At 33.0% G+C, this 27,169-nt stretch overlaps 2 protein-coding genes and 1 long non-coding RNA gene across 3 annotated transcripts; 1 reads left to right on the top strand and 2 right to left on the bottom strand.

Moving 5' to 3' along the window:
- Window positions 1-1,408: 1,408 nt before the first annotated feature.
- Window positions 1,409-3,266, bottom strand: LOC115960776. The gene is made up of 3 exons (XR_004085237.1): window positions 2,934-3,266; window positions 2,367-2,818; window positions 1,409-1,976 (listed from the first exon to the last, which is right to left on the bottom strand). It is a non-coding gene; the product is annotated as an uncharacterized LOC115960776 (long non-coding RNA).
- A 6,852-nt stretch (window positions 3,267-10,118) lies between these two features.
- On the bottom strand, window positions 10,119-23,800 carry LOC115959927 (TMV resistance protein N-like). Its single transcript, XM_031078599.1, has 5 exons — window positions 23,096-23,800; window positions 13,249-13,967; window positions 12,887-13,092; window positions 12,354-12,569; window positions 10,119-12,251 (listed from the first exon to the last, which is right to left on the bottom strand). Exons 1-5 carry the CDS (start codon window positions 23,614-23,616, stop codon window positions 10,119-10,121), a joined length of 3,795 nt encoding a protein of 1,264 aa, XP_030934459.1. The 5' UTR covers window positions 23,617-23,800.
- Window positions 23,801-24,377: 577 nt separating this feature from the next.
- LOC115960815 lies at window positions 24,378-25,556 on the top strand. Its single transcript, XM_031079808.1, has 2 exons — window positions 24,378-24,553; window positions 24,967-25,556. Exon 2 carries the CDS (start codon window positions 24,972-24,974, stop codon window positions 25,419-25,421), a length of 450 nt encoding a protein of 149 aa, XP_030935668.1. The 5' UTR covers window positions 24,378-24,553; window positions 24,967-24,971; the 3' UTR covers window positions 25,422-25,556.
- The last annotated feature ends 1,613 nt before the right edge of the window (window positions 25,557-27,169 follow it).

Here is a 27,169-nt window from a genome sequence, read left to right as displayed (position 1 = left end):
AATTTATTAAGGTACTAAATGTCTGAAAATAAGAAGAACATGGGAAAACAAAAAAAGAAGAAGAAGAAAAAGAATATATTAACAGTATTTGTTGATTTCCATAAGTAACATTATTAACCTTTTGAACTTTGTCTTCCATGCTAGGAGTGCCATTCACAACTCTAATCAAATATATGGTGGGCAATCCATTAACAAATGTACAAAGAGAAATTGCAACAACCAACAGAGCTTGAATTGAGAAGAAAGACAGTGACTTATAGGTAATCAAGAGAAATTTTTTTTTATCAAACTTTGAGTTCACTCGCACTAGATTCCAAACCACATTCCTCGTACTCACTTGACTCCTCAGAATTAGAGTTACAATGGCTTCGCATGGCTTTGTAACCTTCCACTATCACTGTCGAAATGCCAAAATTATTTTGGAGAACATCGAAGCCCTCATGAGGAGTGAAGCCATTGTTGCCTCTCTGAGCCATAAATCGGTTGAAGTATTCTGCGTCTTTCTTGTATACGATAAGAAACCCGCATTTCTATTGACAATCTTACTGAATCCATTTGCATAACATGCACTCAATATGTTCATGTTTTCCTTGTCCTAGTAGCAGTCAAGAGTAAAATAAATTGTGCCAGCGCCTTTACACAAATGAGAATAAGTTTCTTCTATATTCACTTCAACTTCAGACCCCATACTTTGATGGCTAAACCAGTTTGGATTGGTGATTTTTAGATTTAACTCATTCAGTCATTTGTTTTTTGATGTTATCAATCAATAACTTTTTTACCTGATATATCTGAGATTGAAAATGTAATCTTAATTCCATGGAGATCTACTGAGGTGTAAAATAAAAAAAAAAATTATGAATTTCCTAATGAATTTTTGTCATGAGCTATGTAAATAAGGGTTTCAGATCGTTTGCTAGTGTGCTTCCTTAGTACTTTCTCAAGTGCTCTCTCCTCTACCATTGGTTATGTTGAGCTGTACCAATGGCTATTTAAGTGAACAGTATCACTATCAATTAACGAAAATGTGTCGCTCTTCTTTAATGACAAAACAATGTTGTTGCTTCGTAAAATAATAGTATTAACTGAAAACAAAACCTAGTCAAAAGTGGTATCATTTAACGAAAAGATCCCTTAAATTCAAAACAAGAACTGTTTTGGTGGGCTTTTCAAGTGTTTTGGAGACTTAAATTCTTACCCTTGCCCCCCTACTCCCCACAAACATTCATACTTGTGAAGTGATTATCGCACCAAGGGTGAGTGGTGGTAAAGAAAGCAGAATCATAAACACTAGTGCTACTGTACTAATTTGTAGTAGATGTGAAAGTGAGAAAACAACCACCAAAAATTATTCTACTATGTTAAACAAAATGAAAGATAATTTTGAGAGACTAAAATGACGGCCTAATTGTTTGTTGTTATCAACATATATTATAAGGAATTTCTGTCTAAACAACAAATGTAATCTTAAAATTCTACGGATTTCTATTTTGTTCTAAAAAAAATTTTTATGGCTTTGGTGATGGATTTGCACCATGATATATTGATACAAAGGAACATTAACAGCACTAGAATAAAAATGTACAAGATTAGGAATCCACTTTGTACTATCGAAGCTAATGTTCACAAACAAGTTAGGAGCAAAGGTTGCTACTTGCTAGAGATTTGAGGCCCTTCCAAAAGATTTTTGTCCATCTGTCCAAACCCGATCATCTGTCAACTGTTCCAAAACACCCTGAATGTCCTTCATCAGCTCTGCCACCACCTCCTTGTTACTTCTATTCCACCCTCTTTAGTCTAGCTCAAACAACCAGCCTCTAGTTTTACAAACAAAACTGAATGAATCCTCTCCAGTTCATTCTTTTACCTTTGCAACTCTTCTCCAGCAGGATTGGTTGCCAGTTGAAAGACTATAAAGGTCTGGGTTTTGCTTATTTTGCTGCTGTTGAGGCTTTCCTTTAGTTCTTGACAGTTACCTTGCACATAGAAATCAAACTTTTACTATGCACGACCACATTAGTGGCAGGGAAAGGATCTCCCTTGCCTTGTTCCTATAAGTCCAAATTGGCCATAAAATAAAGACAAACGACTCTGAAAAGTAATTTAAGTTTTTTAAATTGTTACTGACATCCTTCAGCCAGCTCTAAATCCAAGCTTGAATCAAGTAAGGCTAAATGAAATCACTTGTAAATGGACAGGTTAAAAAAATAATAATAATAAATAAATAAAGAAAAGAAGCCTTTTTAACAATTCCAAATAAGTAAAACCCCTATGCATACTTTAACATAAAGCAAACCATATTATATGGAAAGGTAAAGAAGGAAATATATAAGAATTAGAATTCTAGTTTATTCATTTTGAACTACCTGTCAATCTGTCATGCCTTCACTAATGAGCTTGTTCTTGTGGACTTCTAAATAAGAGAAACCTAGAAGCCTAATTCTGAATGGAAGAAAACAACATGGGATAGAGTAATAAATCAATATACCTTTGGCAGTAAAAGCTTCCAATGTCAATGTTTACTTGCTTTCCAGCACATGATTTCTACTGCTTTTTAAAACACCAACAAAATGCTTTGTCTTGCCATTCTTTTTTTGTACATTGAAACAAAGGAACCAAAACAGCACAAGAAGAAAAGAGTACAAGATTCGGAGTTTGCTTCCAGTTGTCCAAGCTAATGCTCATGAAGAACTTATGGGCAAAGTGTTGCTAGGGATCAAGGCTCTGCTAGGACATCTGTCCACCTGTCAAATCCAAACATTTGTAATATGTTGAATGACCTTAACCACACAGCCTCTCTATTGGCCAACTCTGCCACCTGTTTGTTAATACAAAGCTGTTAGCTTCAAAAATCTTTCACAGAAAGTCAATAAAGCTGCTGTCATATAGTATCTTTAACAGCTCAACTGAAACAACCAGCCATGGAAATGCACCTTCTCTATCTTACAAAAGAAGCTGGATCCTCTCTATTTCCTTCTCCTATGCTTGCAGCTTGTCTCCAATAGAGTTGGTTGCTAGTTGGAACACTTAGATTTGCTTATCCTGCTGCTATCAAGGCTTTTGAACTGTTAGTTACCCTGCACATTAAAATCAAAATTTACAATACATGACCACATTAGTGGCAGAGAAAGGCTCTTTCTTCACAGTTGCCTTGTTCCTATAAGTCCAAATAGACCATAAAATAGAGAAAAAAGACAATGAGAAGTACTTTAAGATCCCCAAAACTCCTTCCTTTCATCCAACTCTTCATCCATGCTTGAATCAATTAAGGCTCAATGAAATTAGTTCTAATGTACATATCAAACCAAACCAGATTTCTCTACATAAAATAAAATAAAATAAAAAGGTCTAAGATTTTAGTATTGTTGACATAAATGACTGAGTCCTCAGATGCCTTCTCAATTTTGCCCACACAAGAAGAAAATTCAATAAAATTAACCAAAGAAGGACAATCATAAAGGTAATTGTAACCTACATATCTGGTTCCAAAGCTCAGGGTCTTCACTTATAGTTGTACCAGTAAGATTAACAAAGGACCTGCCAGCATGGTTTCTACAATTCCTAGTATGCACTAGCCATTATCCTTTTTCAACAAAATATCCTCCAGATTTAGAATGAGGCTTAATAATCTTGTTAGCAACACAAACAGGAATTTGTAAAATTCTTTCAGAATTATTTTGGCTATGGATTTTTCAAACTAATTCAAAATTTCACCTGAAAGTATCTTTGACTAGTACATATGCCACAACAAGAACCTATGCAATTTCATTAGACATCCCTTTGCCTTGGGGACATCCAATAAAATAGGAACCTTATATATATATATATATATGTACTTGTATTTCTATAAAGGTGAATTATCAATTCACTCTGAAATGTAATACATCAGGCTAAAATGAAACAACAACAATGAAAATGTGACAAAACTTAAATTCTAGACAAAATGCATCAAAACAATGATAAAAAGTAGGGCAGGGTTTACAAATCTAAGCAGATTACCTTCTCCAATTTTCAACCTTGTCTACATAGTTGCTTGCCTGCATGAGTCTAATTACCATAAAGACGAAATGAAAAATGATCTAGTATGGTTTGCCTTGGTTATGATTTGAAATAAGTCTTGAAAATTTCAAGAATATCAAGAGCCCAAAGCACAAAAATTCATGTGGTAATAACTTCCATTATTTATTTTATTTATTTTTATACAAGATAGAAATTCTACTCTAACCTAATCTAAGTGTATATGTGAAACTTCCATAATTAACGAGCAATGTTATGTACAAAATGATGAGTTTAAACTATTAATATTACAGCTCAACAAGGCAATGCAAGTGATAAGCTGATACCACCATTTCCATTCAAAATTGACATTACATATATTATATTAAACTCCTGAATGTTTGAAAATAAAACAAAGAAAATAATGACAATATAATTAACAAAATGGAGAGGAAAAAGAAGTCACTTTTAAATGAAACTAGTCGCAGACTCGCGCATTGCGCGTGATAATTTTTTAGATAAAAATACTATTTTAGTCCCTAGACTTTATAAAGAGTTTTTTTTTTTTTTTTTAATAGTTGTATCATATTTTTCATAATCTTGTCTGTAACGTTTTTTACCATTATCATATACAAGAAAATTTCATTAACAAAACTTAGCAGTATATATATTTTACACAGAAAGATGAACCTTGGTAACAATGTTTAGCCAAAAGATCCATTCACGCTTTTGAATCTTCAATCTCTATTGGTGATTAAAATTTTCGCAGCTTAAAAAATTTAAAATTAAAAAAAAAAAAAAAAAAAAACCTCAGAGTTGTACTCATTTTGTAGTTTTACGATGAGTCATTTTGTAACATAATGGGCATTTATGTGAAGAAAAAACATTTGAAGTTCCATGGCTGATAAAAGAAATTCTCTCCAATCTCTTTTTATAGAGAGATGAGTTTGTGCGTGTTTTTATACATCCTTCATCATAGTTGTATTATCACGAAGTAGGTCCAATGGATTTAGATTGGTACTACCGATTCTCAAAACATGAGCGTTTAATGTGTTATTAATTTTATCTCATTGGCTTCAACACATGACAGCAAAATTAAAAATAATTAGATTGTACACATGTATAGTAAAATTGGACTTCAATTTCATATTCTAATTGAACAATTGGAATGATAATATATGATAGTAACAACAATAGGAAAATTCAAATAAAATTTCGAATTAAATTGTAATAATCTGAATAAAAAATTTCAGTAGAAAGACAGGGTGGAGTGATCCACTCCAAGAAGGCGACCAAACTTGCATAAATATGGAATAATAAATCTCTCTCCGGAAAATTTACATTGTTCATAACCTTTACCTTCACTGAACATTTTAAAATCAAAGTGACTCACATCTGCCATCCAGACATCTATAGCCAGGTCCTCTTCAATTCGCATGAGATTCCATTGATCACTAAGTTCCTTTGCAACCTGTAAAAAGTATCATCTATCGGTCCACAGCAATGCTTTCTTCATTGTTATAGGTGCCCAACCTGAACAAAAAGCCAAATATAAGGATAGTGAATTTTAGGCATAATGTGCATCTAATCACATATTAGCAATTTATAATAAATGTAAAGATACAAACTTTGTAAGTGAATAGTAAACAAAACTTAGTGTTAGAACCAAGAAAAAAGCACTTTAATCCGAAACTCAGTGCAAATGTAAAGATGCAAACTTTGTAAGCAATTTATAACAAAGATGCAAACTCTAGCTTTACTATCTTTTAGGAAATTATACAATGTACCCAAACCATTTTCTTATCATCGATATTAATCTCTTTGATTTTCACGTTTGACTACAAAATCAAGAAAAAACTTAATTAGCACAATAACTCACTTGACCCGATACATAGAAGTGGTTTTAATGAAAATGAGCCCACATACATTTAGCCACATGATGCAAAATTCAACTTTAATTTTAGATTCTGGACACATGGCACAAAATTAGAGTTTTAATTTGGAATTCAATTTCACACTCTCTCTGCTTCACCTATTATTTTATATATAGATTTATTGGTCGATGATTTGCATAACATAGACATTTTTAAATAAGAGATAGGACTGTTCATTAAATTTTTTTTAGTCATGGTATATGAAGATTATGATTATCTATATATATATATATATATATATAATTTCCCTAGTTAGTGTTTGATTAGTTTTAAGTTTAAATTTTGTATTATTATATTTAATTGTTGATTATTTATTTAATTAAGTGAATGTAATGGTTGATTTTATTTCACTATAAAGTTTTCAATGTCCTCTATATAGCCATCTTTATTTTATTTCTTACTCCTCTTGACCACCTTTTTATTTTCTAAATAGTGGTTATTAATTGATGTTTGATTTCATTTCTTTTTTTCTTCCTCCATTTATTCTTTATTACTTTGCATGTTCCCTTGCTAATTGTAAATTTTATGGTTATCAATAAGAAATAGATGTCATGGATGGTTTAAATAGTTATAGATGTAGTTACGTTAGTGGTATGTCATTTTTTTTTTTTTTTTTTTTTTTTTTTTTTTTTTTTTTTTCTGAATTTTCAAAGAAATATGAAAGGCATTTCTTTAGTTTGATCTCAATCAATTAAGATATCCATAATTTATTAAATAAAGTAATAATGAGGCTTAAATTTTTTTAATGTATGAAGTGGTTAGGTTAGTAGTATGTCAAAGGTTTTATAAAAAGAAATTTAAAAATGATTCCACGGAAATGTAAAAGGCCTTTTTTTGATAAAAGAAATTGTGACTTTTTGAATTGTAGAGATATGATTGTTTTAATTACCTTATTTATAGATTTCATTATTAAGTTATAAACATCTAAATTAAAGTAGATAAATATATAAATGCAAAATTATATGTAAAGTTACAACCGCACAAGATAAATATGTATAGATAATTTTTTTTTTTTTGATTATTCATGAATCATTATTTCATTTTTTACTTATAAATATCTAAATTAAAGTTTTTTTCTTTTGAAAATATCCGAATCAAAATAGATGAATATGTAAAGGTAAAATTATATGAAAAGTTAAAACTACCCAAGATGAACGTTTAACCACTTGTAGATGTGTGTTTTTTGAAGACTAAAAGTATATACAATTGCTTTAACTGGAACTATATAACTATGCAAATATTGTTGCGAGTGGTTCCATCATTTGCAAATTATCAAGTTTGGTGGCCTTACAAAACATATATTTTATTTTGCGGAAAACTTTACATGAACTCATCTTTTGTGACAACTTTTTTTTTCCTTTTTGCCGAAACAACTTAAGAATATTAAGACTTTAGTTAACACATGTGGTAGTTGTAAAACATGTCAGTGGTATGAAAAATAGAAATATTTAAAAAAAAAAACATTTTTAGTAGATTGTAATATAAAACATTTATTTTCTCAATATTTTACGTAGCTTTTCCCATATGATCAATATTGTTGGCATCCTTTAAAGATGATACATAATATTTTTGAGAAGAAGAAGAAAAGGCAGAGACAATGCTAATACATAATATAAAATTATTAAGTTTGTGTGATTTAAATTTGTGGCAAAAAAAATATTAATGTATCTATGATAAAAGTTTTTATCTAAATGATATAGTAGTTCATATTTTTTTAGACTTGATTCAAAAAGTTCATTCTCAGTAGCCTTTTAAGTCTACAAATTGCTCAATCTATGGGTTTAGACACATTCAAAAGGTACTATCTAAATTATAAATTATATAATATCACACAAATATAATGATTCCCCCAATGTATGGTAAAGGAAGACAGGTTTGTGTGTAGCTATTTTCTTGATTTGTTCTGCATAATTTAATAGTTTAAAGGATGTGACAGGATTTAAATGTTGAATGAAATAAGATGAGAGGAAAAAAAAGTAAAAATAAAATATATAGCAATAAACATCAAATTTTACAAGTCATTCTATGTAATACAATAACATTATATTATTATATACTATATGTATAATGCAATATAATATTTAATCAAAGAGAATATAAAAGATAACAACTGAAAACACAGAACTAAATTGCATCAACCCAAAATAGAATTCTAATTAACACAAAAATTCATCAACCTAAAGAATTGATGCAATAAAAAAAAATCAAACAAAAAATGAAAAACAAATTGAGAGAGAGAGAGAGAGAGGTAACCATTTTTGTGTGAGAAAACTATGCATAGAATGAAAAGAAAATGTCAAATTTATAGTAAGATTTGAGAATATGAAGAGTCAAAGTAAAGGAAGATAAAAAGGTAGAGAAAGAATAATATTAAGGTAGAAAGAAGTGGGGAGATGAAGAGGTAAAAAGGAGGGAGAGTTTTGGAAAATTAATAATAAAAATAATGGTTAAAAGATATTTTAATTTTTAAATAATGGAGTTTTTAAGTCACCTTAAATGAGAAAATGTTTAAAAAATATATTAAAAAAATTGGAAATAAAAAATGATGATGTGACTGCTGATGTGGCTCAACGTGAGCGTAGTAACATTAAATGCTACGCTTCAGCTTTTAGTAATATATAGATTTGAAGATTATTAAGGTCTCACCCATGCCTCAGCACAAACATCACATGGGATGATGAAGTGTAAGATGTTTTCCTAACATTGCAAAACAATGGAAGCAAATGGCTAAGGCTGTTTTGTACTTAGAGTTCAATACTATCTATTATTCACAGTAACTGTTGATTTCCATTAGTGACATTATTAAGTTTTCATGAAACTATTAATTCATGGTGTGTGCCTCTTGCATCTTCATCTAATTTGTTGGTTACAGTTAGTGACATTATTAACTTTCCAAACTTTGTCCTCAATCACAATCATAAATTCATAGAATTCTACTTTATTCATTTTGAAAAACCTGTCATGCAAAAAAAATGAGGTTGTGCTTTTGGATTTCTCTAAAATGAGGACAAGGAGGGCAGTGATGAGGAGGGTGGGGAGAGATTCAGAGTTTGCATACTCTGTAGATCTAAGCATGGTTGTCAAAACATGAATAGTATCGTGAATCAAATTTTTTTTCCCGTGTCATATATCGTATCGTATTATATACCGCAAGATACACAAAAACTTAATAATATTTAAAAAAAATTATAAATATACATATATAAAGGCATATCCCCCCCCCCCCCAAAATTATGTTCATTAAGAATTTAGAATATGTTCAACTAATAACTAATTTAATCATTAATTATGTAATAATATTTAATAAAGTTAAATAAATAAATTTTATATAAAATGTTAACATATTTTTATAACGTACACATTCAAATTGATTAAACTTTAAAGTGATATATAATACATGACATATGAGCCAAAATAATGATTAATTTTCATCATATTCATCATTTTGCCTAATTAACTCCATCTAAGTCAATGTTATCATCATGTTCATCATCTTACAAATTTATTTCTTCATCGACATTTTCTTCATCATCATCAAAATTTACTTTCTCTTATTGTTCTTTTATTTTAATAATTTTTTCTTTGTATTTCTTCTTAGCATTCTAACTTCTTAGACTTATAACAATAATAACAAAAATATAAAGTAGTTATATATATTTTTTATTTAATACCCTTTTCATAGTATATATGAAAGAACTTTGCAAATATGAAAATGAAGTCTCAAGTATGTAATCTCAATTTTGTAGGAGAAAGAGAGAAGTAAAAAAAAAAAAAAAAAAAAAAATTAAAGACATGTTATTTTATTTGGCTCAATAATAATCTAATAATTTTGTGTTAAAAACAGGTCTACAAACTTATTAAACTCAAATAAAAGTACAAATTTTGTGTTAAACCGAAAAAAAAACTAGTACGTTTGGCAGCAAAAGCTTTCCAATTTTGATGTTTACTTGCTTTCAAGCAGATGATGTCTTTTGCATTAATAAATGTGCACTTAGAGAAAGAAAATGCAGACACAAAAATGACCCTAGCAATTAGTGAATTTGCCAGCAGTCCCATTGATAACTCTAATCAAACGCATGGTGGTCAATCTATTAAGACATGTAAACTAAGAGAAAAGGAAATGCAGCAATTAACAGAAATTGAAATAAGAAGCCAGTGACTTACAAGCAATGAAGAGAAAAAAGTGGATTAGCCTTCCTGGTCACTCTCACTAGATTCCTCCCAATCGTGTAACTCGTCACCCCATTCGTGGTACTCACTTGATCCCTCAGAATCAGAGTCACCATGGGCCAATTCTGGGAGCCTTTCAATCTGCTTCGGGTGTGGTACATCATTAGAGCTTCCCTCTCCACTAGGTCCAGCCCCATTACAGTCATTCGAGCCCTCATAAAGAATGATGCTGTTGTTGCTTCTCTGACTCTTAGCCATGAGTCGTTTGATTTCAGCGATGTCTTTTTCCCTCTGTTTCTTTCTTCTCTCAGTTCTCTCAGCCCGGCCCATATATTCAATGGCTCTCTTCTCTCTCTCAGCCCAAATTTGATTGCGATTTTCTTGGAAACTTTCAACCTCTTTCTTGTACACCAAATGAATTCCGCATTCCTTCACCTCCATGCCTGAACCATGGACTCGAAATCTAATGCCAAACTTAGCGAATCCATTCACAACAAATATTTTCCAAGTCCTCGTTGCTCTAGGAAAATAGACTAGCAAAAGCCGATCTGATAAATCCTGAAGCACTGGACACATTGCTAAATGTGCACCAATAATGTTTCCATTACATATTAAATAGGAGTCAAGTTGTAAAAGGTCGATGGGTTGACGACAACAAATCACACCACAACTAGCAATTCCCGCCAACTCATCGCACAAATGAGAAGGTACTTTAATATTAATTTCAGCCCCTATATTTTGAAGCGCAAACCACTCCGGAATTTCACTTCCAAAAACACGTGTGGGTTGTGGGTTTACAACCCCGAGGCTGAGCCCGTATATATCTGCAATGAAGTCTTGATTGAGAGCCAGTTTTATCCGTTCTTTCGTCGGATAGGCAATCGAAATACCAATTCTAAGTCCGTTAATAAGAGGAACAGGCCTCTGCTGATATTGACTCTTTGGTAATGAATCTAATAATGGACGACTCACCTTCCGATATGGAAGCTTTGGTAATGATCGGAGACTCGAGCAATCTTTCAGATCCAAAACTAACAGATTACTTAGTTGAGCGATGCTTTCCGGGAGGTAACCAAACTTATTTCCACTTAGAATTAATTCTTCTAGACTGGGAAGGCAACCAATTCTATCAGAGAAACCATTGAGATTGCAATAACTTAGATCCAATTTGTTCAAAGAACACGAACCCTCTGATAGAGAAGTCAATAACATCTCCAAGGGATCGGGACTTCTTTGCATGAAGGAACCAAAATTATTTCCGCTTAGAATTAAATTTTCTGAAGTGGATAAGCAACCAATAGCATTGGGGATTGCATTCAGATTGCAATAACTTAGATCCAATTTGTTCAAAGAACATGAACCCTCCGATAGAGAAGTCAATAACATCTCCAAGGGATCGGGACTTCTTTGCATGAAGGAACCAAAGTTATTTCCTCTTAGAATTAAAATTTCTAAAGTGGATAAGCAACCAATAGCATTGGGGATTGCATTGAGATTGCAATAACTTAATTCCAGTGTCTCCAATTTGCTCAAAGAACACAAACTCGATAGAGAAGTAATTGACAAATCCAAGGGATTGGTACTTCGCTTAACTCCACTGATAAATAGTTTTTTAAGTTTTTTAGCAGTCCTAATCTCATCAAGCCCCTCTAAACTTTCAGTAGCCCCCCAGATCTTTAGTAGTTTTGAGCATCCGGAAATATACAGTTTTTCAAGGGAATTGAGATTTAAAAAGGTGCTAGGAAGAGTCATGAGGTTTTTGCAATCTTTTACATTCAATAAAACAAGACCCATCAAATTCCCAATTGATGTGGGCAATTTTATAATAGCAGTGCCATCTAAGTAAAACTTTGAAACACTTTTCATATTTTCCCTAAATTCTAGAATACTTTTTACTTTTGAGCATTCGGAAAGAATAAGAATCTCAAGAGACTCCATTTCAAGCTTTCTTGGAAGACTTTTGAGGTTTTTGCAACCTTTTAGATTAAGAAGAGTGAGTTGTTTATGAACTCCAATTGATGGGTGCAAGTCAAGTAAATTTATACAATCCTTAAGTTCCAATTCCTCAAGAACAGGGAAATCGGTGAAGTTAGGGGTTTTAATAAGTTTCGGAGACTTGTTCAATTTGATGGCTTTCAACCTCTCAAAAGACTGTTAAAGCTCAAAACAAAACAAAACAAATAACAAACAATTAGCTTCTACAAAATCTTACAGTTTAATGAAGCGTAAAAATAAAAAGGATACCTAAATTACCTTGGTTCGGAAACTTGATGGAAACAATTTTGAAGGGTACCCACTCCAATCAAGAAATCTTAAGCCACTAGGAAGAGATTTGAGATCATTCTTGAGGTCGACATTATCAATTATGAGGGTTTTCAGACAATGCATCTTTGAAAAGGATTTAAGATTCCAATGTGCCACTTTTGGGTTGAATAACTTTAGGACTATGCCTTGAATTTCTTCTGTTTCCTAATAATCATGAACAAAAGCTATTAGTGAATTGTAAAATGTATAATTACCAAAACTATGCTATGTTAAACTATGTAAAAAAATGTAATAGAGAAATTCTATGGACACAACTTTTGTACGATAACTATTGTCACAATCTTAACCTATGTGACTGTGAATGGTAGAAAAAAATTGGTAGACCCATGTGAAAGTGATAGTTTTATCAACCATAGTCACAAATGTCATCAAATTTTTGTAAATGTTGCGGCAAATTGTGAGGTCGTCAAAGAACTAAATATAATAAAGTATTTATTCATGTTCTTTAAATAACATCATACCTTATTTATTTCTAGCGCATCTTCAATGTCTTTATACAACCACAATCTACTACGCCTCAAAGGAATGTTAGGGCACTCTTGATGAACTATATCCCAACCCATTTCTTGGAGTAAATCATGCATCCATAAGTGATTGCCTTTCAATTTGATGAGAGCTTTCCCACTAAGAGTCTCTAATCCATATTCAGGGACAAGTTCAAGATAATCTAATATTTTAAAGACACTATCTTGATCATTTCCACAAAAGAAACATGAAATATTGAGGAAAATTTCTTTTTCAAAGAGTTCTAGTCCCTCATAACTTATTTTAAGTACTTTGATAATAACTCTTTCTGGAGATTTTTTTAGCTTGTCTAACAAACCTTTCCAGAAAATTTTATTTTTTTTCAACAAAGAGGAACCCAAAAGCTCAAGGGCTAAAGGAAGGCCATGAGAATAACGTATAAAATCTTGGGATAGCTCCATATAATCAACATCAGGATGGCCTTTCCCAAAAGCTTTCAAACTAAAAAGTTGAAGAGCTTCGCCATTATTCAATGCTCCAACATCATATATTTCATTTACATCATGTGTCACAAGCAAGCTCTTATTTCTTGTCGTTATAACAATCCTACTACCTGGACCAAACCAATTATGCCCCCCGGCTAACTTCTCCAATTGCTTTAAATCATCTACATCATCAAGAATAAGAAGAATCTTTTTGCAATGTAACCTTTTCTTTATGATGAAAACTCCCTCATCAACATCTTGTATATCCATATCTACACACAAAAGCTTTTTCAATAGTGTTCTTTGTAACCCATGTAAACCATTTTCAGATTTCCTCCTAACATCATGAATAAAACTATTAGCTTCAAATTGATTGGAAAACATGTAATGAACAATTTTTGCTAGAGTTGTTTTACCCATTCCTCCCATCCCCCAAATTCCTATAAAGCGAACATCATTTGACTCTAAAACTAAAAGTAACTTCAAATCCTCAACTCGGGAACTTATTCCAACTAGTTCATTAGTTTCGATTTTATAACTCAATTTATTTGATATCCACTGCACAATGTTTTGGATAACTTTTGCCTCAGAGCTGCAAAAAGAAGAGAACAATAAGAAGTGAGTCTCACCTACCATGATGGGACCCAAAATAAAAGTTAGTAGATATATGGCATTTAGTTTAGTTGGTCAAAACTGAAATTGGGACACATAAATGTAATTGAATGCTTCAATCCAAACTCAAAAGAACCATCCATATGAGTGTTGTGTTATAGTTCATTTTAACAATTGTGTTTGAAGATTCCTAGATTTTACGTCTTCAATCATTATTTTGTTTTGCATCTTTAGATATGGTTTCATATGAAACGTTTCCGTATGTCCCAAGATCCTGACCTTGCAATCAGAGTATTTACAAGAGATAGGGAAGAAGAAGAAACAACCTAAGAAAGGGAGGGGAAACGAGCAAAATAGTTAGAAATGAGAAAATTTAATGTTGTCATCCAATCCCATTGCGGAAAATTATTCTATAGTCCGGGACTATGCTCCTTTCCTCTCAGAGAGGGGTGGACCCCATGGTGGGTGAGACCCACCCCTCTGTGAGAGAGAGGAAGCATAGTTCCCGACTATGTAATAACAGCTACCATTGCTTAAGCTAGCAACTGTTGGGTGCGTCATAGCACCCTGGGTCTAGCCCACACTTGATAAAATACCTCATTAGTGAGGTAGTTGGACAAGCCACAAAAGTCAGCTTACCAATTCCTTGGGCAGTGACTTACTCACTTTAGGGGTGCTACACATGCTTGTTAGAGATATACTAGCTGTAGACCCACACGATACATGAGAATATATATAAATAGGGTTTGACTTACCTCTAATATTTTTTTAACTAGAATTTTCTTTTATTTTAATGAGAAATTGTCACATCACTCACTAACTAAATAATATATGAAGATTAAAACTCACTACCACTTACTATTGTATATTTAAAACAAAATGAGATGTCCAGTTGAAACAATACTGGAGGTAAGCCAAACCCATATAAATACTATGTAATAAGGTGTAATATATAAAAAGTAACACTTACTTCAAGTGTTGTCATTTTTATCTCTACAAATATATCATTATATTAGTATTATTTTTATTAATATTTTTTTAAGGTGAACCATATTCTTCTAACTTCTATTGTAGTGTGTTATATTTGTCTAATATACAACTAAATTTTATAAGTTTCAAATTAATTATTCAAAATTCTCATCTCTTAAGGAATAAAGAGATTATCATGATAATCAAAACTCATCACAAAATTACAATGTTATCTTAACCAAAATTAAAATGAAACCAAAGGAACAATAGATATACTTTATAATAATTTATATTCAAACAATTGGTAGGCATATTCAAATTCATAATCATGTAGATTGTGTTTTGATATAAATTCAAATTCCTATTTCCAAAAACAAAAAAACTAAGTGTTAATCCAAACCTAAATTCAACCAAAGCTATAAAATGGAGAGAGAACTTTGTGATGGGAATTGAAAAAACACAATATCTAAACACATATATTTTTTTAAACATCAACCTTAATCAAAGTTATAAGAAAGAACATAAATTCACCGAGAGAGAGAGAGAGTACTCACAATATTTGTGTGGAAAAAATATGGATTGAATTAATGGAAGAAATAATATCAAATTTATACAAAATAAAATGGGAAGAAGAAGAGTCAAAATATTAGAAAGAGATAAGGATGAAGGAAGTGTAATGGTAAAGTTGAGAGTAGTGGGGAAGGTAAAAAGGCAAGAAGGGAGGGGAAAAGTTGGAGAAAGTGCAACTGTAGGTGTGGACTAATAGGGAGAAGAATATATATACTTTTTTTGGTTGAGAGTAGTAAGAAGAAAATTTTAAAAGAGAAAATAAGAGGTAGAAAATAAGTGGATGATGTGGCTCAATGATTGAGTAGCAAAATTTATTGCATTCATTAATGTGTGTGTGTGTGTGTGTGTGTGTGAGAGAGAGAGAGAGAGAGAGAGATGAAAAGAGAATGACACTCAATGTTGAAATGAGCTTTCAATATAGACAATAAACAATTAAAGTTTATGATGGCGTGTAGTGCATCATGTTGGCCACAAATAATTCATTTGCTTTATTAGATGTATGAAAATAAAAAACTAATTGGTGTTTTGGTCTGGTGATAAAGAGTAATCATTAAGATTGGACATTATATGTTGAAATTTTTTTATTTTTTTAAATTGTATAAAATAAAAGAAATTATACAAACTTGACAAAATAAAATTGTCACACCTATCTACGTTAACGGTAGATAATGACAATTTATAATGAACTATCATGTAATGATTTCAAAATATAAAAACTTGTAAAATTGCATGGATTTGCACACGTGTGCATGTGTGTGTTTTGTTAGGTTCTAAAATTTTAGAACAATTGGCAAATCGTGAACACAAACTTGTCTAGATATAGATCCTAGAGTCTATAGGTATTATTAGACAATGCTCAAGGTGATTTAAGTCAAGATTCAAGAACATATAAGCTGTAGAAAAAAGAATTCAGAATCTACCTAGTTTGACTGATCGAGAGACAAGCTCAATCGATCGAGAGTCGTATTTGCAGAATTTTAATTAAATCCGAATAGCATTTTAAGCCCAAAAAGAATTAGGGTTTCAAATCTACTTCTTCTAGTATATAAAGGAAACACTAAGCACGTTTTTAAAAAAGGCTTTTCAGAAAGAGAAGAGTGTGCCTCTTTTTTATCTAGGGTTTTGTACCCAAAAAGCTCTTTCATATCTTCTACCGGTGTTATTCCTTGAAGAATCTCAAGATCCGGTATTGTAGAAGTTGCTGCCTTCTCTAGTCATCAAAGGTGCTAGTGATCTAAACCTTCAATGGTGGTCTTGGAGTCACAAACAGGAGAGTTTGTGTTGTTAAACTTTTGAGTGGAGTCTCAAAGTCACAAGTGTGGGTGCTTGTGTTGCAAAGGCCAAGAAAAGAAGTAGTCTGTGGACTCGAAGCTATCATGGAGTCGTGGTAATAAGTTCTACATATGGTAGCAATAGGATGTTAGTGGTCTAAGTCTTATTGTAAATTTCAATTCTTTCTAGTGGATTTGTTTTTTACCTTGAGAATAACTAGGTTAAATCCTCCTCAGGTTTTTTATCGGTTTGGTTTTCCTAGGTCATCATATCGTTGTGTTATTTACTTTTTCGCTGCTTTACATGATATGATTATTTTGTTTTAACCTAGATCTGAATAATAAACCTAAGTATTCTCTTGGTTAATTAATTAGGTTTGTAAAGTTGTGATTTACAAATTTGTGTTTTATTGGCTTTTATTCCATGCCAAATTTGATTATAATTATATTCAATCTTGTGTACTCTGTATTTATTGTGAGATGTGATTGTAAGGGTTGTGTGTTAGAGAAAGAGAGTGTGAAGACTCAAGCAAGTGAAGCCAGAAGACTTCTCCCGGGTGTCTCGCGACTAAGCTTCCCACGAAGTGAAGCATGTGTCTTGCACATGACTGGAATGCGAAGAGTCTGTATAGATGGAGACAGCTGTATCTCGCGAGTATCTCGCGGGTAAGGCCTTCCCGCGAGACACCCGCGAGACATTCTGTTCTGCCAGTCTATATTATTTGATACATACTTTTTGTACCCTCACTATATATACCCATATTACCCACAATTGTGAAAGAGAGCTTCTAAGAGAAAACCCTAACTAAAGCACTTGAGAGTTAGAAATTGTTATACCAACAATTCTCTACACATTTGTTTGTGAAATTTCCTCATCTCTTATCTCTCCATTTCCATACCATTAAGAGGTCAATAGCCCAAACACTTACCACACCTTTTGAGAGTGTCTAGTGAGGTTTTGGTGTTGCTGGGAAACATTGGAAGAAGCCAAGGATGGCAGATGCAACGTGGAGCTTGTTGCGGGATCCGGAGAGTTAGACAAGACACGGTTCCGAGAAGTCTTGTTGGAGTAGGAGCTTGGAGGGCTTAGGTACAGTGGGTAGATTAGGCTTGGAGGGTTTCTTACTTACCCATGTATCCCAACTGATTGTCTAGTGGATCGATTACCTCTTGGAGGGCGGTGGAGAGGTTTTTCGCCGAGTTCTTCGATTTCCTCTTCGATAATACGTCTCGGTGTTATCAGTGTTTGCATCTCTCTTTCCTACTCTTGTTCATTTCATTTTACTGATGTGTTGCTTTAAATATGAATTAGAGTAGCTCTCTTGCTTGTATGCTTGTGTTTTCATTATTTCGCACTTAGTATTAAGTTAGTGTAAAATCAACCAAGCCATAACTTTGAATTGGGGGTCTAAACAAGCTCTTGTGTTTTCACACTTTTCGAGCTTTCAAGGTTAAACAATCTAGTTTACAAGGATCTAAAACCTAACATGTTTTTTTTTTCAATAAATTGATATATTCAAATTATCTTTTTTTAAATTTTATTTAACTTAAGTTTTTTAATCATTCCATTAAAAAAAAAAAAAAAAAAAAAAAAAACTTAAAGCGGCTACTGCATGCGTTTCGGTGGAATCATGTTGGGCAGGGTGGTACAATAGAATCTTCAATTAGTGGGAGTGTCACTGGTGGTTTGTAAGTATGTTTTTGCTGCAATGTTATTTTCTAGAATAATTTCTTGGTGCCGTTTCGAGAGAGCAATGTTATACATCACGTGGGTCACTGCCTCACTGGCCTGTGTGATAAGTCTAAAAATGAAAGTAAAAAAATAAAAATAAAACGTGAAACGTAAAAAATATTTTAAAAACTTGAAAGACTTATTGACTAATGAGTAATGACTAAGAAAGTAAAGTCAAAAGGAAGAGTGGGTGATAGTAGGTGAAGCTTAATTAGCAACAATAACCAAAGGGTGAGTGGTTGATTGAAGAATAGGGGTAGATGAGTAATAAGTTTGTAAGTGAAAGTGTGAAACAAAAACAAGAGAAGTTCAGCAATAGAGTGAAAAACAAAAGGGATGGATTGATGAGCAACCATAGAGAAAGCTAAAAATAATTAAATAAGAATAAAGAATAAAGATGGAGAGTAGCAAGGTGTTGAGCACTGAGAAATAAAAAATTAAAAAGAATCTGGTTTCTTCAAGAGTCGAGATGAAGGGAGAGTGTGCTTTTTATTTTGGCCTTTTGTTTTTGGAGATAGTCATTGTCTCTCTCTTGGCAACATTTGATTTCACATTTCATGTAAATTATTAGGAAATCTATTAATTCTGGATATAATAGAGAGAGAGAGAGAGAGAGAGTTTGTTCACCTTCTGTGTATTTGGTAGATTGAAACTTTTACACTCTAAACTGCCACAAACAAGGGACAAAGCCAACATTCCGATTGAGAGGGGTGGAAGAATAAAAAAAAAAAAATTTAAAAATTTGTTGGTGAAAATCCAAATTAGAATTCATTTAATATAAACAAAATATCAACAAAATGAAAAGACACAAGATAATTTTTTTCCTAATATGTTGCAATACAATTATTTATGAGAATGAAATTTCGACATTCTTATAAATCTTGAAAATCATTTGTAATTGATTCCATACTAAATGTCGAAGTAATTTCGCTTTAATGTATGAGATCATCTATCATAGTTGATATGCCCATAAAACTTATGCTCATGATCTCATTATATGTTGAATAGTCTTCTAACAAAAAGACTAGTTATTGTCTCTAAGTAAATAAGAAGATAAGAAAAGATTCCAAAGTGGAAAAAAAATAATATATATATATATATATATATATATATATATATATATATATAAGGAAGGGTATTAAGTGAGCCTAAGAATGCCATAATATTTAATGCACATAAACTAAGGGAGTCAATACCGTACTGAAAGCCATTTCAGTTAGGTCAAAGAAACGAAATTTTTCGGTACCGGTTAATACTGGTGTACGTATAAATAATATGACAAATATTTATGTATAATGTAATTAAAGGTTGAGTGGGTCAATCAAGTGATGAACCCAAGCCTTAAATTGTACCCATGTCATAACTCAAACCATAAACCAAGGCCCACCCTTTAATTTAATTTTATTTTTAATAACTTTTTTTCCCTTTTCCTTTGTTTTCTCCGCCAGGTCTTATTTTAACTTATGTGTCATTTTTGCTTTAACCATTTTTTCTCTCCTTCACATGTGCTTTACATCTTATCTCTATCCTGTCTCTTCTAGATTTTTCTTCAAATCTACTTTCCTCTTTTCTTTCTTCATCCTTTTTGTCCTAGTCACAACTTTTCTTCTCTCTCAATGTTCTCCTCAATCATTGTTTTACGCCACCACCATGCTTCTTTCCACAAGCATTGTTCATCCCTAATAGCACCTCCATGCTTCTCTCTCAAGCCACCTCTACCCAACACAACGTCTCCTCACCTCCATTACTAATCTATATCTACTTTGTTTGGATTATGGGTTTATATTTTCATTATTTTGTTTTGGCCTGGAATCCGTTTACTGGTCGAAATCCGGTATTTACCCAGTACGATCGAAACAGCTCCGGTATAATCGGTATTTAAGACAGTAAGAAATAACAGCATTTCAATACTATCCTAACCACCGGTACGGAAAATTCCGACTGTACCAGCCGGTACGGTACGGAATTAACTTCCTTGACATAAACCCATATTACAAACTTGACCAATATATATAAGGTGGACTACTCAATGAAAAAAAAAAAAATAAATAAATAAATCAATTTTAAGCTAGTAAGTTGAAAAATAATGACCCCAATCCATACACAGACAATTACCAATTATAAACTTATAAATTCTGATTATAAGATTAATATTTTTTTTTTTGTGCATTAGCAATTAAATAAGGTGTCATGGCTTAGAGAAATTATTAGGTCCCCAAAAGATTCCTGAAGTGGTCCACCTTGATTTTTCCAACCAATAAAGCGTTGCCACTTATGCAAGTGGACATTATCTAGTAACTTTTTATTTATTTATTTTTTATACTAATTAGGAAACTGACTTACACATTTGTATAGGTAACATCATTTCATTGGTAGGGAGGACAGACCATTTCAATAGTCCTCTTGGTGTATCTAATAATTTCTCTATAGCCCATGTGGTGTAGCATTTTTACTTTTTTTTTTTTTGGTCTAGCATTTTTAATCTTTATTACCTAATTGCTAAGTATTCCTTCCACTAGACAATCTGACAATGTACCATAAATTTTTATATAAACCTTCTCAACTAAAAAACGGTGACTAAAAGAAAAAAAAATATAAACTCACAGACAAAAGTATTTCCAAAAATTAAAAACACTCAACCTTATAACTTATACAGTCAGCCCCACTGTGATCTCTATCTCTATTAAATGTTTTTTTTTCCCCCTTTTAAAAAAGCAACCCCACCGCCAGTACGCCTTTACGCACTTAAGTCAGTCAACCAATGCTTTTTAAAAACAAATTAAATACCAAATTTACTAAAACTATTGAACCCACATACAACGGACGAAATGGCCAAATATCAATATTTGGCGGTTTATCATTGTTTCTGAAATAATTAGAGATTTATCAATTTTTTGAAATGTGAATTTATAAAATTTTAGTTTGTCATGTAACTCAAGTTCTATAAAAAATAGCACAATAAACTTAAAGACTATTTTTTCAAAGAACTCAAGTTTTTTGAAAAAATAACAGCATTACAAAATTTACAGTAAAGTGAGAGAAAAGTAATGACTAATGAGAGAGAGAGAGAGAGAGAGAGAGAGAGAGAGAGAGAGAGAGAGAGATACCAATGAGTAGATCGGATGGCTAGTGACGTGTGGGTGTGGCTTGTACTGCTATGCAGTAGAAGAGAAGAAGGCGAGTCTCTCTCTATTTGACCGGTATTAGTATTAATTTAGGAATTTTCTTTTTTAAATTAATAGAAGTAGGATCTGTCAAAAATTCATGTTTTTGAAGGGCTAAAAAATAGTTTTGAGATCTATATTTTTGTTGTTGTTTGGGTTTAATTCTGTTGTTCGTTGGACTAATTTTTGTTATATGTTTGGGCTCAGGATCATACTAGGGGGCCGAGAAGAATTTTCATGGGCCTGATACTAATATTCCATGTAAACATATAGAGTATTCACCTAGTCTTACTTTTATTATATTTTTTTTCATTATTTTTATTTATATATATATATATATATATATCTTTGTGTTCACCTAGCCCTACTTTTATTATAATTTTTTTCATTCTTTATGTTTAAAGTTTCCTAAAGGAGACAGCTTTTTTGACTTGGGTGGTAAAAGAAACATAAATTGCAGATAAAGTAAAAGAAAAAGAATAAAAGTTGTTATTCACATTTACACACGACTTAAAGTCACAATTTTAGTTACTTGTATAATAAAAGAAGTACTACAATTTAGTTAATCAAGTTCAAAATTCACTTTGAGAGGGCGAGCGAATGGTAAAAGACGTGGTTGTACCACCAGATATCTCTCATGTTGTTCAGGCTGATTTAGCCTCCCTATTTTAATCTAAAGGAAGTATTTCATTCTCAAAAAAAAAAAAAAAAAGTTCAAAATTCACTTACATCAAATAATGTAAAGTCATGTGAGAATATATAGTTGTTAACGAACTAAACAGGTTAACTCTCGACTTTTTGAACAACCGTGGTTTTATTATTTTTATCCCTTACTGACCAACAGTATTAACATTCTCCGATCCCCCCTACTAGTCCCTTTAGCCTCTGTTTGGCAAGGTGAATTAAAAAGAAAATGTAGAAATTGATATTTTCAATAATAAGTGTTTGGTGGGATCACAAAATCTCTTAAGAGAGAGAGACCAGAGAGAAGTAGGCAGGGCAGTGGCTTCAAGGAGTGGCAAGCTTCGATTGGTAATTTATATTAACATAATTTATTTTGCATTTAAATTTTTTATTTTTTTTTCTTTATGTATTTTGAAAATAAAAGAAGAGAGCGAATGTTGGTTTTTTTTTTTAAGAAAGAATGTTGGTTTTTGAATATGAAAGAAAGAGGAAAAATTAAAAAAAGAAAAACAAAAATTAACATTTTAATGAAATGTTTTGTGAAGTAGATAATTTTATGTAAGGTATTTTGAAAAATGAGTAAGTAAAATGAAAAAAAAAAAAGTGAGTTTTATACTAAAATAGATGTAACTTTTTACACTAGCCAGGGCAAATGCTTTAAACGGTGTGTAACTGTAACAGTGTAATAAACACTACTAAAAAAAACCACTATGTGTACCTTTGATGTAAAATTAAATGCTTGCCGGATACACTCCCCGCTTCTCTCAGAGCATCCTTCCATTTCTGGATCTTCTCTCCGTCGATTCTGTCATCTTTATTATGTTTAGCAAAGGCTTTTCCGAACGGCCCAGTCTGGTTCCGCACGTCTGAGGGATCTACATGGTAAAAGACGGGCACCACTTTAAGTCCCTTATTTTTTCTGCATTCAACAATTTTGGCAAGTTCATCCAAGCACCACCTAGAATCGGCATATTTTTCTGAGAAAACAACGATTGCATACTGGGATTTTTCTATTGCTTGTATGAGCTCAGAAGCAATGACTTGTCCTAGTTGGAGTTTTTCGTTGTCTCTAAAGACGTCAATGCCTTTCAATCTCAATACCTCATATAAATGGTCTGTAAAGGCATGGCGGGTGTCCTCACCCCGAAAACTGAGAAAAACATCATAGTCCGAACCAGGTATTGAAGAAGAAGATGATGATAATGATGAAGAGGGTGTTTCGGAGCTAGTGGAAGCCATTGGAAACTTGGTAACTAGCTTGTTTGTGGAAAAGTTACAAAGAAAGTTGCAGACCAAAGAAAATGGAAACCTGGAAAGAGAGTTATCAGAGCTTTATGAGATATTACTTTCTGTAAGAAGAATGCCCTATGGCAAGGAACGTAAAGCTTGCTCTAGTAAGATGAATAGATAGAGGTGTAGGCAACGCTGGTATGGGAAATATGGACTGATAGGAAAAAGTTTATCTAGATATCGAAGGCTTGCACTTGGTTTAGAACGCAGCACAGCAACCTGCAGTGTGAACTTGGCTTAGAATTTGGGACTTTCGTTTCGCGCATGCGGACCAACGAGCATGATGACCGGGTATAAAAAGAAGAGTTATTGGAAAATTGCTTTTTGAATCTGGTTGGTAGGGAACTGTTGTGGAAGTCCTTCCAAGCAGTTTCCCGTAAGTTTGGCGTGTGGGCCAAAATGGGCAAATGCCCTTTCTTCGGAAATTAAACATCTTTGTGCCCTCATTCTGAAACTAAACAGGGAAATGCCCCTCTTTTGTAACTCGATAATAGTAAAATCGAGTTATATGAAATACTCGATACTCATATAATCGAGTTATATACAGGTTTTCCCGCACTGCTGGTATTGCTTTTTTTTTGAATCTCTACGTAACTCGATTATTTAAAAATCGAGTTAGTTATACTGTTATAAACCCTGATTTCGTACTGTCTTTGTGTCAGGTGGAGTGTTTCAATGTAACTCGATTCCTTTAATATCGAGTTATAAAGTATACTTGATATCCGTAAAGTCGAGTTATTCTCTTATAATTTCTGCACACCTTCTCCCACTCAGTGTGCCTTGCTCTCTGCTCAACTGAGGACGCTTTCTGCTGAACTGAGTTGGAACTCCTCCACGGATCAACAGCGGCTTTCTTCAAACTCAATTGAAATTTGTATCACCTCAGGTAAAAAATTCACATCACAATTTTAGGGCAATGTTATTTTCATTTGATATTGTACTAAATTTTGATTTTTTGGGTTGAATGAATGTGAAGTAAGTACATTGGTGTGATTTTGGTTATTTGTTGTAGTAAACGTTGGTGAGAAGAGAATGAAATAATTTCTTTACTATAGCAACATTTTGTATTGCACATAATCATCATTGGTCAGACATTTACAACAACATTTAGTGTTGAAGACAATGTGTAGACATTACCAACAATGTATGTTGGTGTTAGTGTTAGTATTTCATTTTTAGTATGCAATAGTACACAATTTTATGAATGTCTTTGCTGTGTACCATTCTATGCAGGATTACATTATTTAGCAACAGTTGATACACACTGTTAACTTGATCATTTGGTGTTATTGTATTTAGTGTCAATGTCTGGTTCTGGCAACCCACAACTCTATAGGCCTCATGATGTGTTCACTGCTATGGGTCGTTGTTGGGTATTGGAAGATGAGTTCAGCTATCCAATCAATCCGAATTTGCGAAATAGCGCTTACGTTCACAATACCATGAGACAGGAGTGGGCTTGGTTATTTCGTGAACAACAAATGTTTTATGATGAGTTGGTTGGTTTGAAGTTGCCAGTGCCTCGGCGACTCGCATCACAAATGCCCAGAGACAGCATCGACGAACTTCGTAAAGCATTGAACCGCATAAGAGAAGAAAATAATCGAATGAAGATACGTCTTAATCGATATCGGACCCAAGTCGAGATTCGAGAGTCAGTGCAGGAAGGGTGGTACGAGCATGCACAGTTCATGCAATCACTTCTTGCTGATCCCATTTATCAGTCAGACGTGGAGATGTCAGATGAAGAGTAATCGTGTCGTGTCGTGGTGTAATTAGATTTTGTTGGAGAACTATTTTGCTTAACTATGTGTTATATGTATGGTTGCATTTGTACTATGTAAACCTTATTATTGATTATGAGAAGCATGCATGTTATTCGTAATGTAGATTATTCTCACATAAGTCATAAAAGTCAAATATTCTCACACATGATGTTTTTCAATAAGCACGTACGACATAACACAGAAAACATAAAATAACTTACACTAACATTATTAACTTAACCATAGACATAACACACACAGTGGCATTCATTCTGATAGGTAGTCCTCGTAGTTGAGGACATTGTTACGTTCTGCCGGAGTGAGTTGCCTGTTTGTTGCAACGGCTTGCTCCTCCGCCAATTGTAGCATATGATACCTGGACCTACGAAGTATCATAAGATTGTTCTCTTTTTTTATTTTCGTCACTGCACGCTCATATTGGTGCATGTTTTGTCGTGGCAGTGTGAGCGAGCTACGCTCGACAAGAGGCGCTCCGATTTGCAGGAGATCATTGTGCAGAGCGTTGGACTCGTTCACGCGAAAGTCCCACTCCTGTTGCAATCCGGTATAGTATTCCCTCTCGTCAGAATCTCTTTGCGTTCTATAGTTATTTGGAAAACGAGGTAGCATCCAATTACGCATTGACATTGGAAAATGTGAGTTTAGATCGGTATGTGTAGAAGTTTTGCAAGGGTAGATGTATGTAAATGGGACTTCGGTATGTGTAGATGTTTTGCAAGGGTAGATGTAAATGAGACTTTATATAGGGGTTTTGCAAGGGCAAGTATTCAGGTGGATGTGACTATAAGTATTCACGTGAATAAAGATGATATGAGTTGACAGTATATTGTTCAGTGGTGTCTGTTGGTGCATGTGATTCGTTGAGGTAGCTGTTTCATATGGCTATAGCTTGTGCTATAGTAGCGGGCTGGTGATGTGTACTGCAAAAGAGGTTGCGTATTTATTCACGTGAAGACTATTCAACATTGATGTGCTTCATCTGACATGAGTTGACGAGACAATGTTGAGCCCATGTTAAATGTATCATAAACTTCTCAGGGATGCTATAGGTACATCCTTTAAAAATGCTGCATTGCAAAAGGATGCATAGCTGTGTATTGACGTGCGTGTAGGTGATATGACTGGATAGGGTTCAACAGTGCAAAGCTATTGAGCAGCACTGCGAACATCAATGTAGCAATAGGACCAATAACACTCGAAATTGATGCACAAAATTTTCTGCGTTGCTATGTGTATTGACGTGAGTGTGGATGGGTACTTCTGGTCAGGGTTCAACAATACTGAGCTATCCACCGTAGCTACAGTCATTGCTCCCTATGGTGGAATTTGGCAAGTGTGATTGAAGAAAGCTGATAACAACATTAGGTTTTGTAATGGTTGGCAGGATTTCGCTGAATACCATTCTATCTGTTATGGTTATTTTTTAGTCTTCAGATATGAAGGAAATTGAAGCTTCCATATTGTTATATTTGATAAGACTGCCATTGAGATTCAATATCCACGTAGGAAGAATTGTAAATTGGAAGATCATCAGGTAAAAATATCAAAAACTTAGATGAAGATGATACAAACATTTCTTCCTTAATGTACAAACCCATAAAACATGAAGTCAGAGAAAAGTTTGTTCTTAAAAAATTACCGATTATGTCCAGAGGAAGAGAGAGAGAGCAATCCAAGCAGGCAAAAAATTGAAGCCTAAAAATCCTTCTTTCATG

Source organism: Quercus lobata, chromosome 9, assembly GCF_001633185.2.
Source record: "Quercus lobata isolate SW786 chromosome 9, ValleyOak3.0 Primary Assembly, whole genome shotgun sequence".
Lineage (NCBI taxonomy): Eukaryota > Viridiplantae > Streptophyta > Magnoliopsida > Fagales > Fagaceae > Quercus > Quercus lobata.
This window is presented reverse-complemented; position numbering and strand designations above follow the sequence as displayed.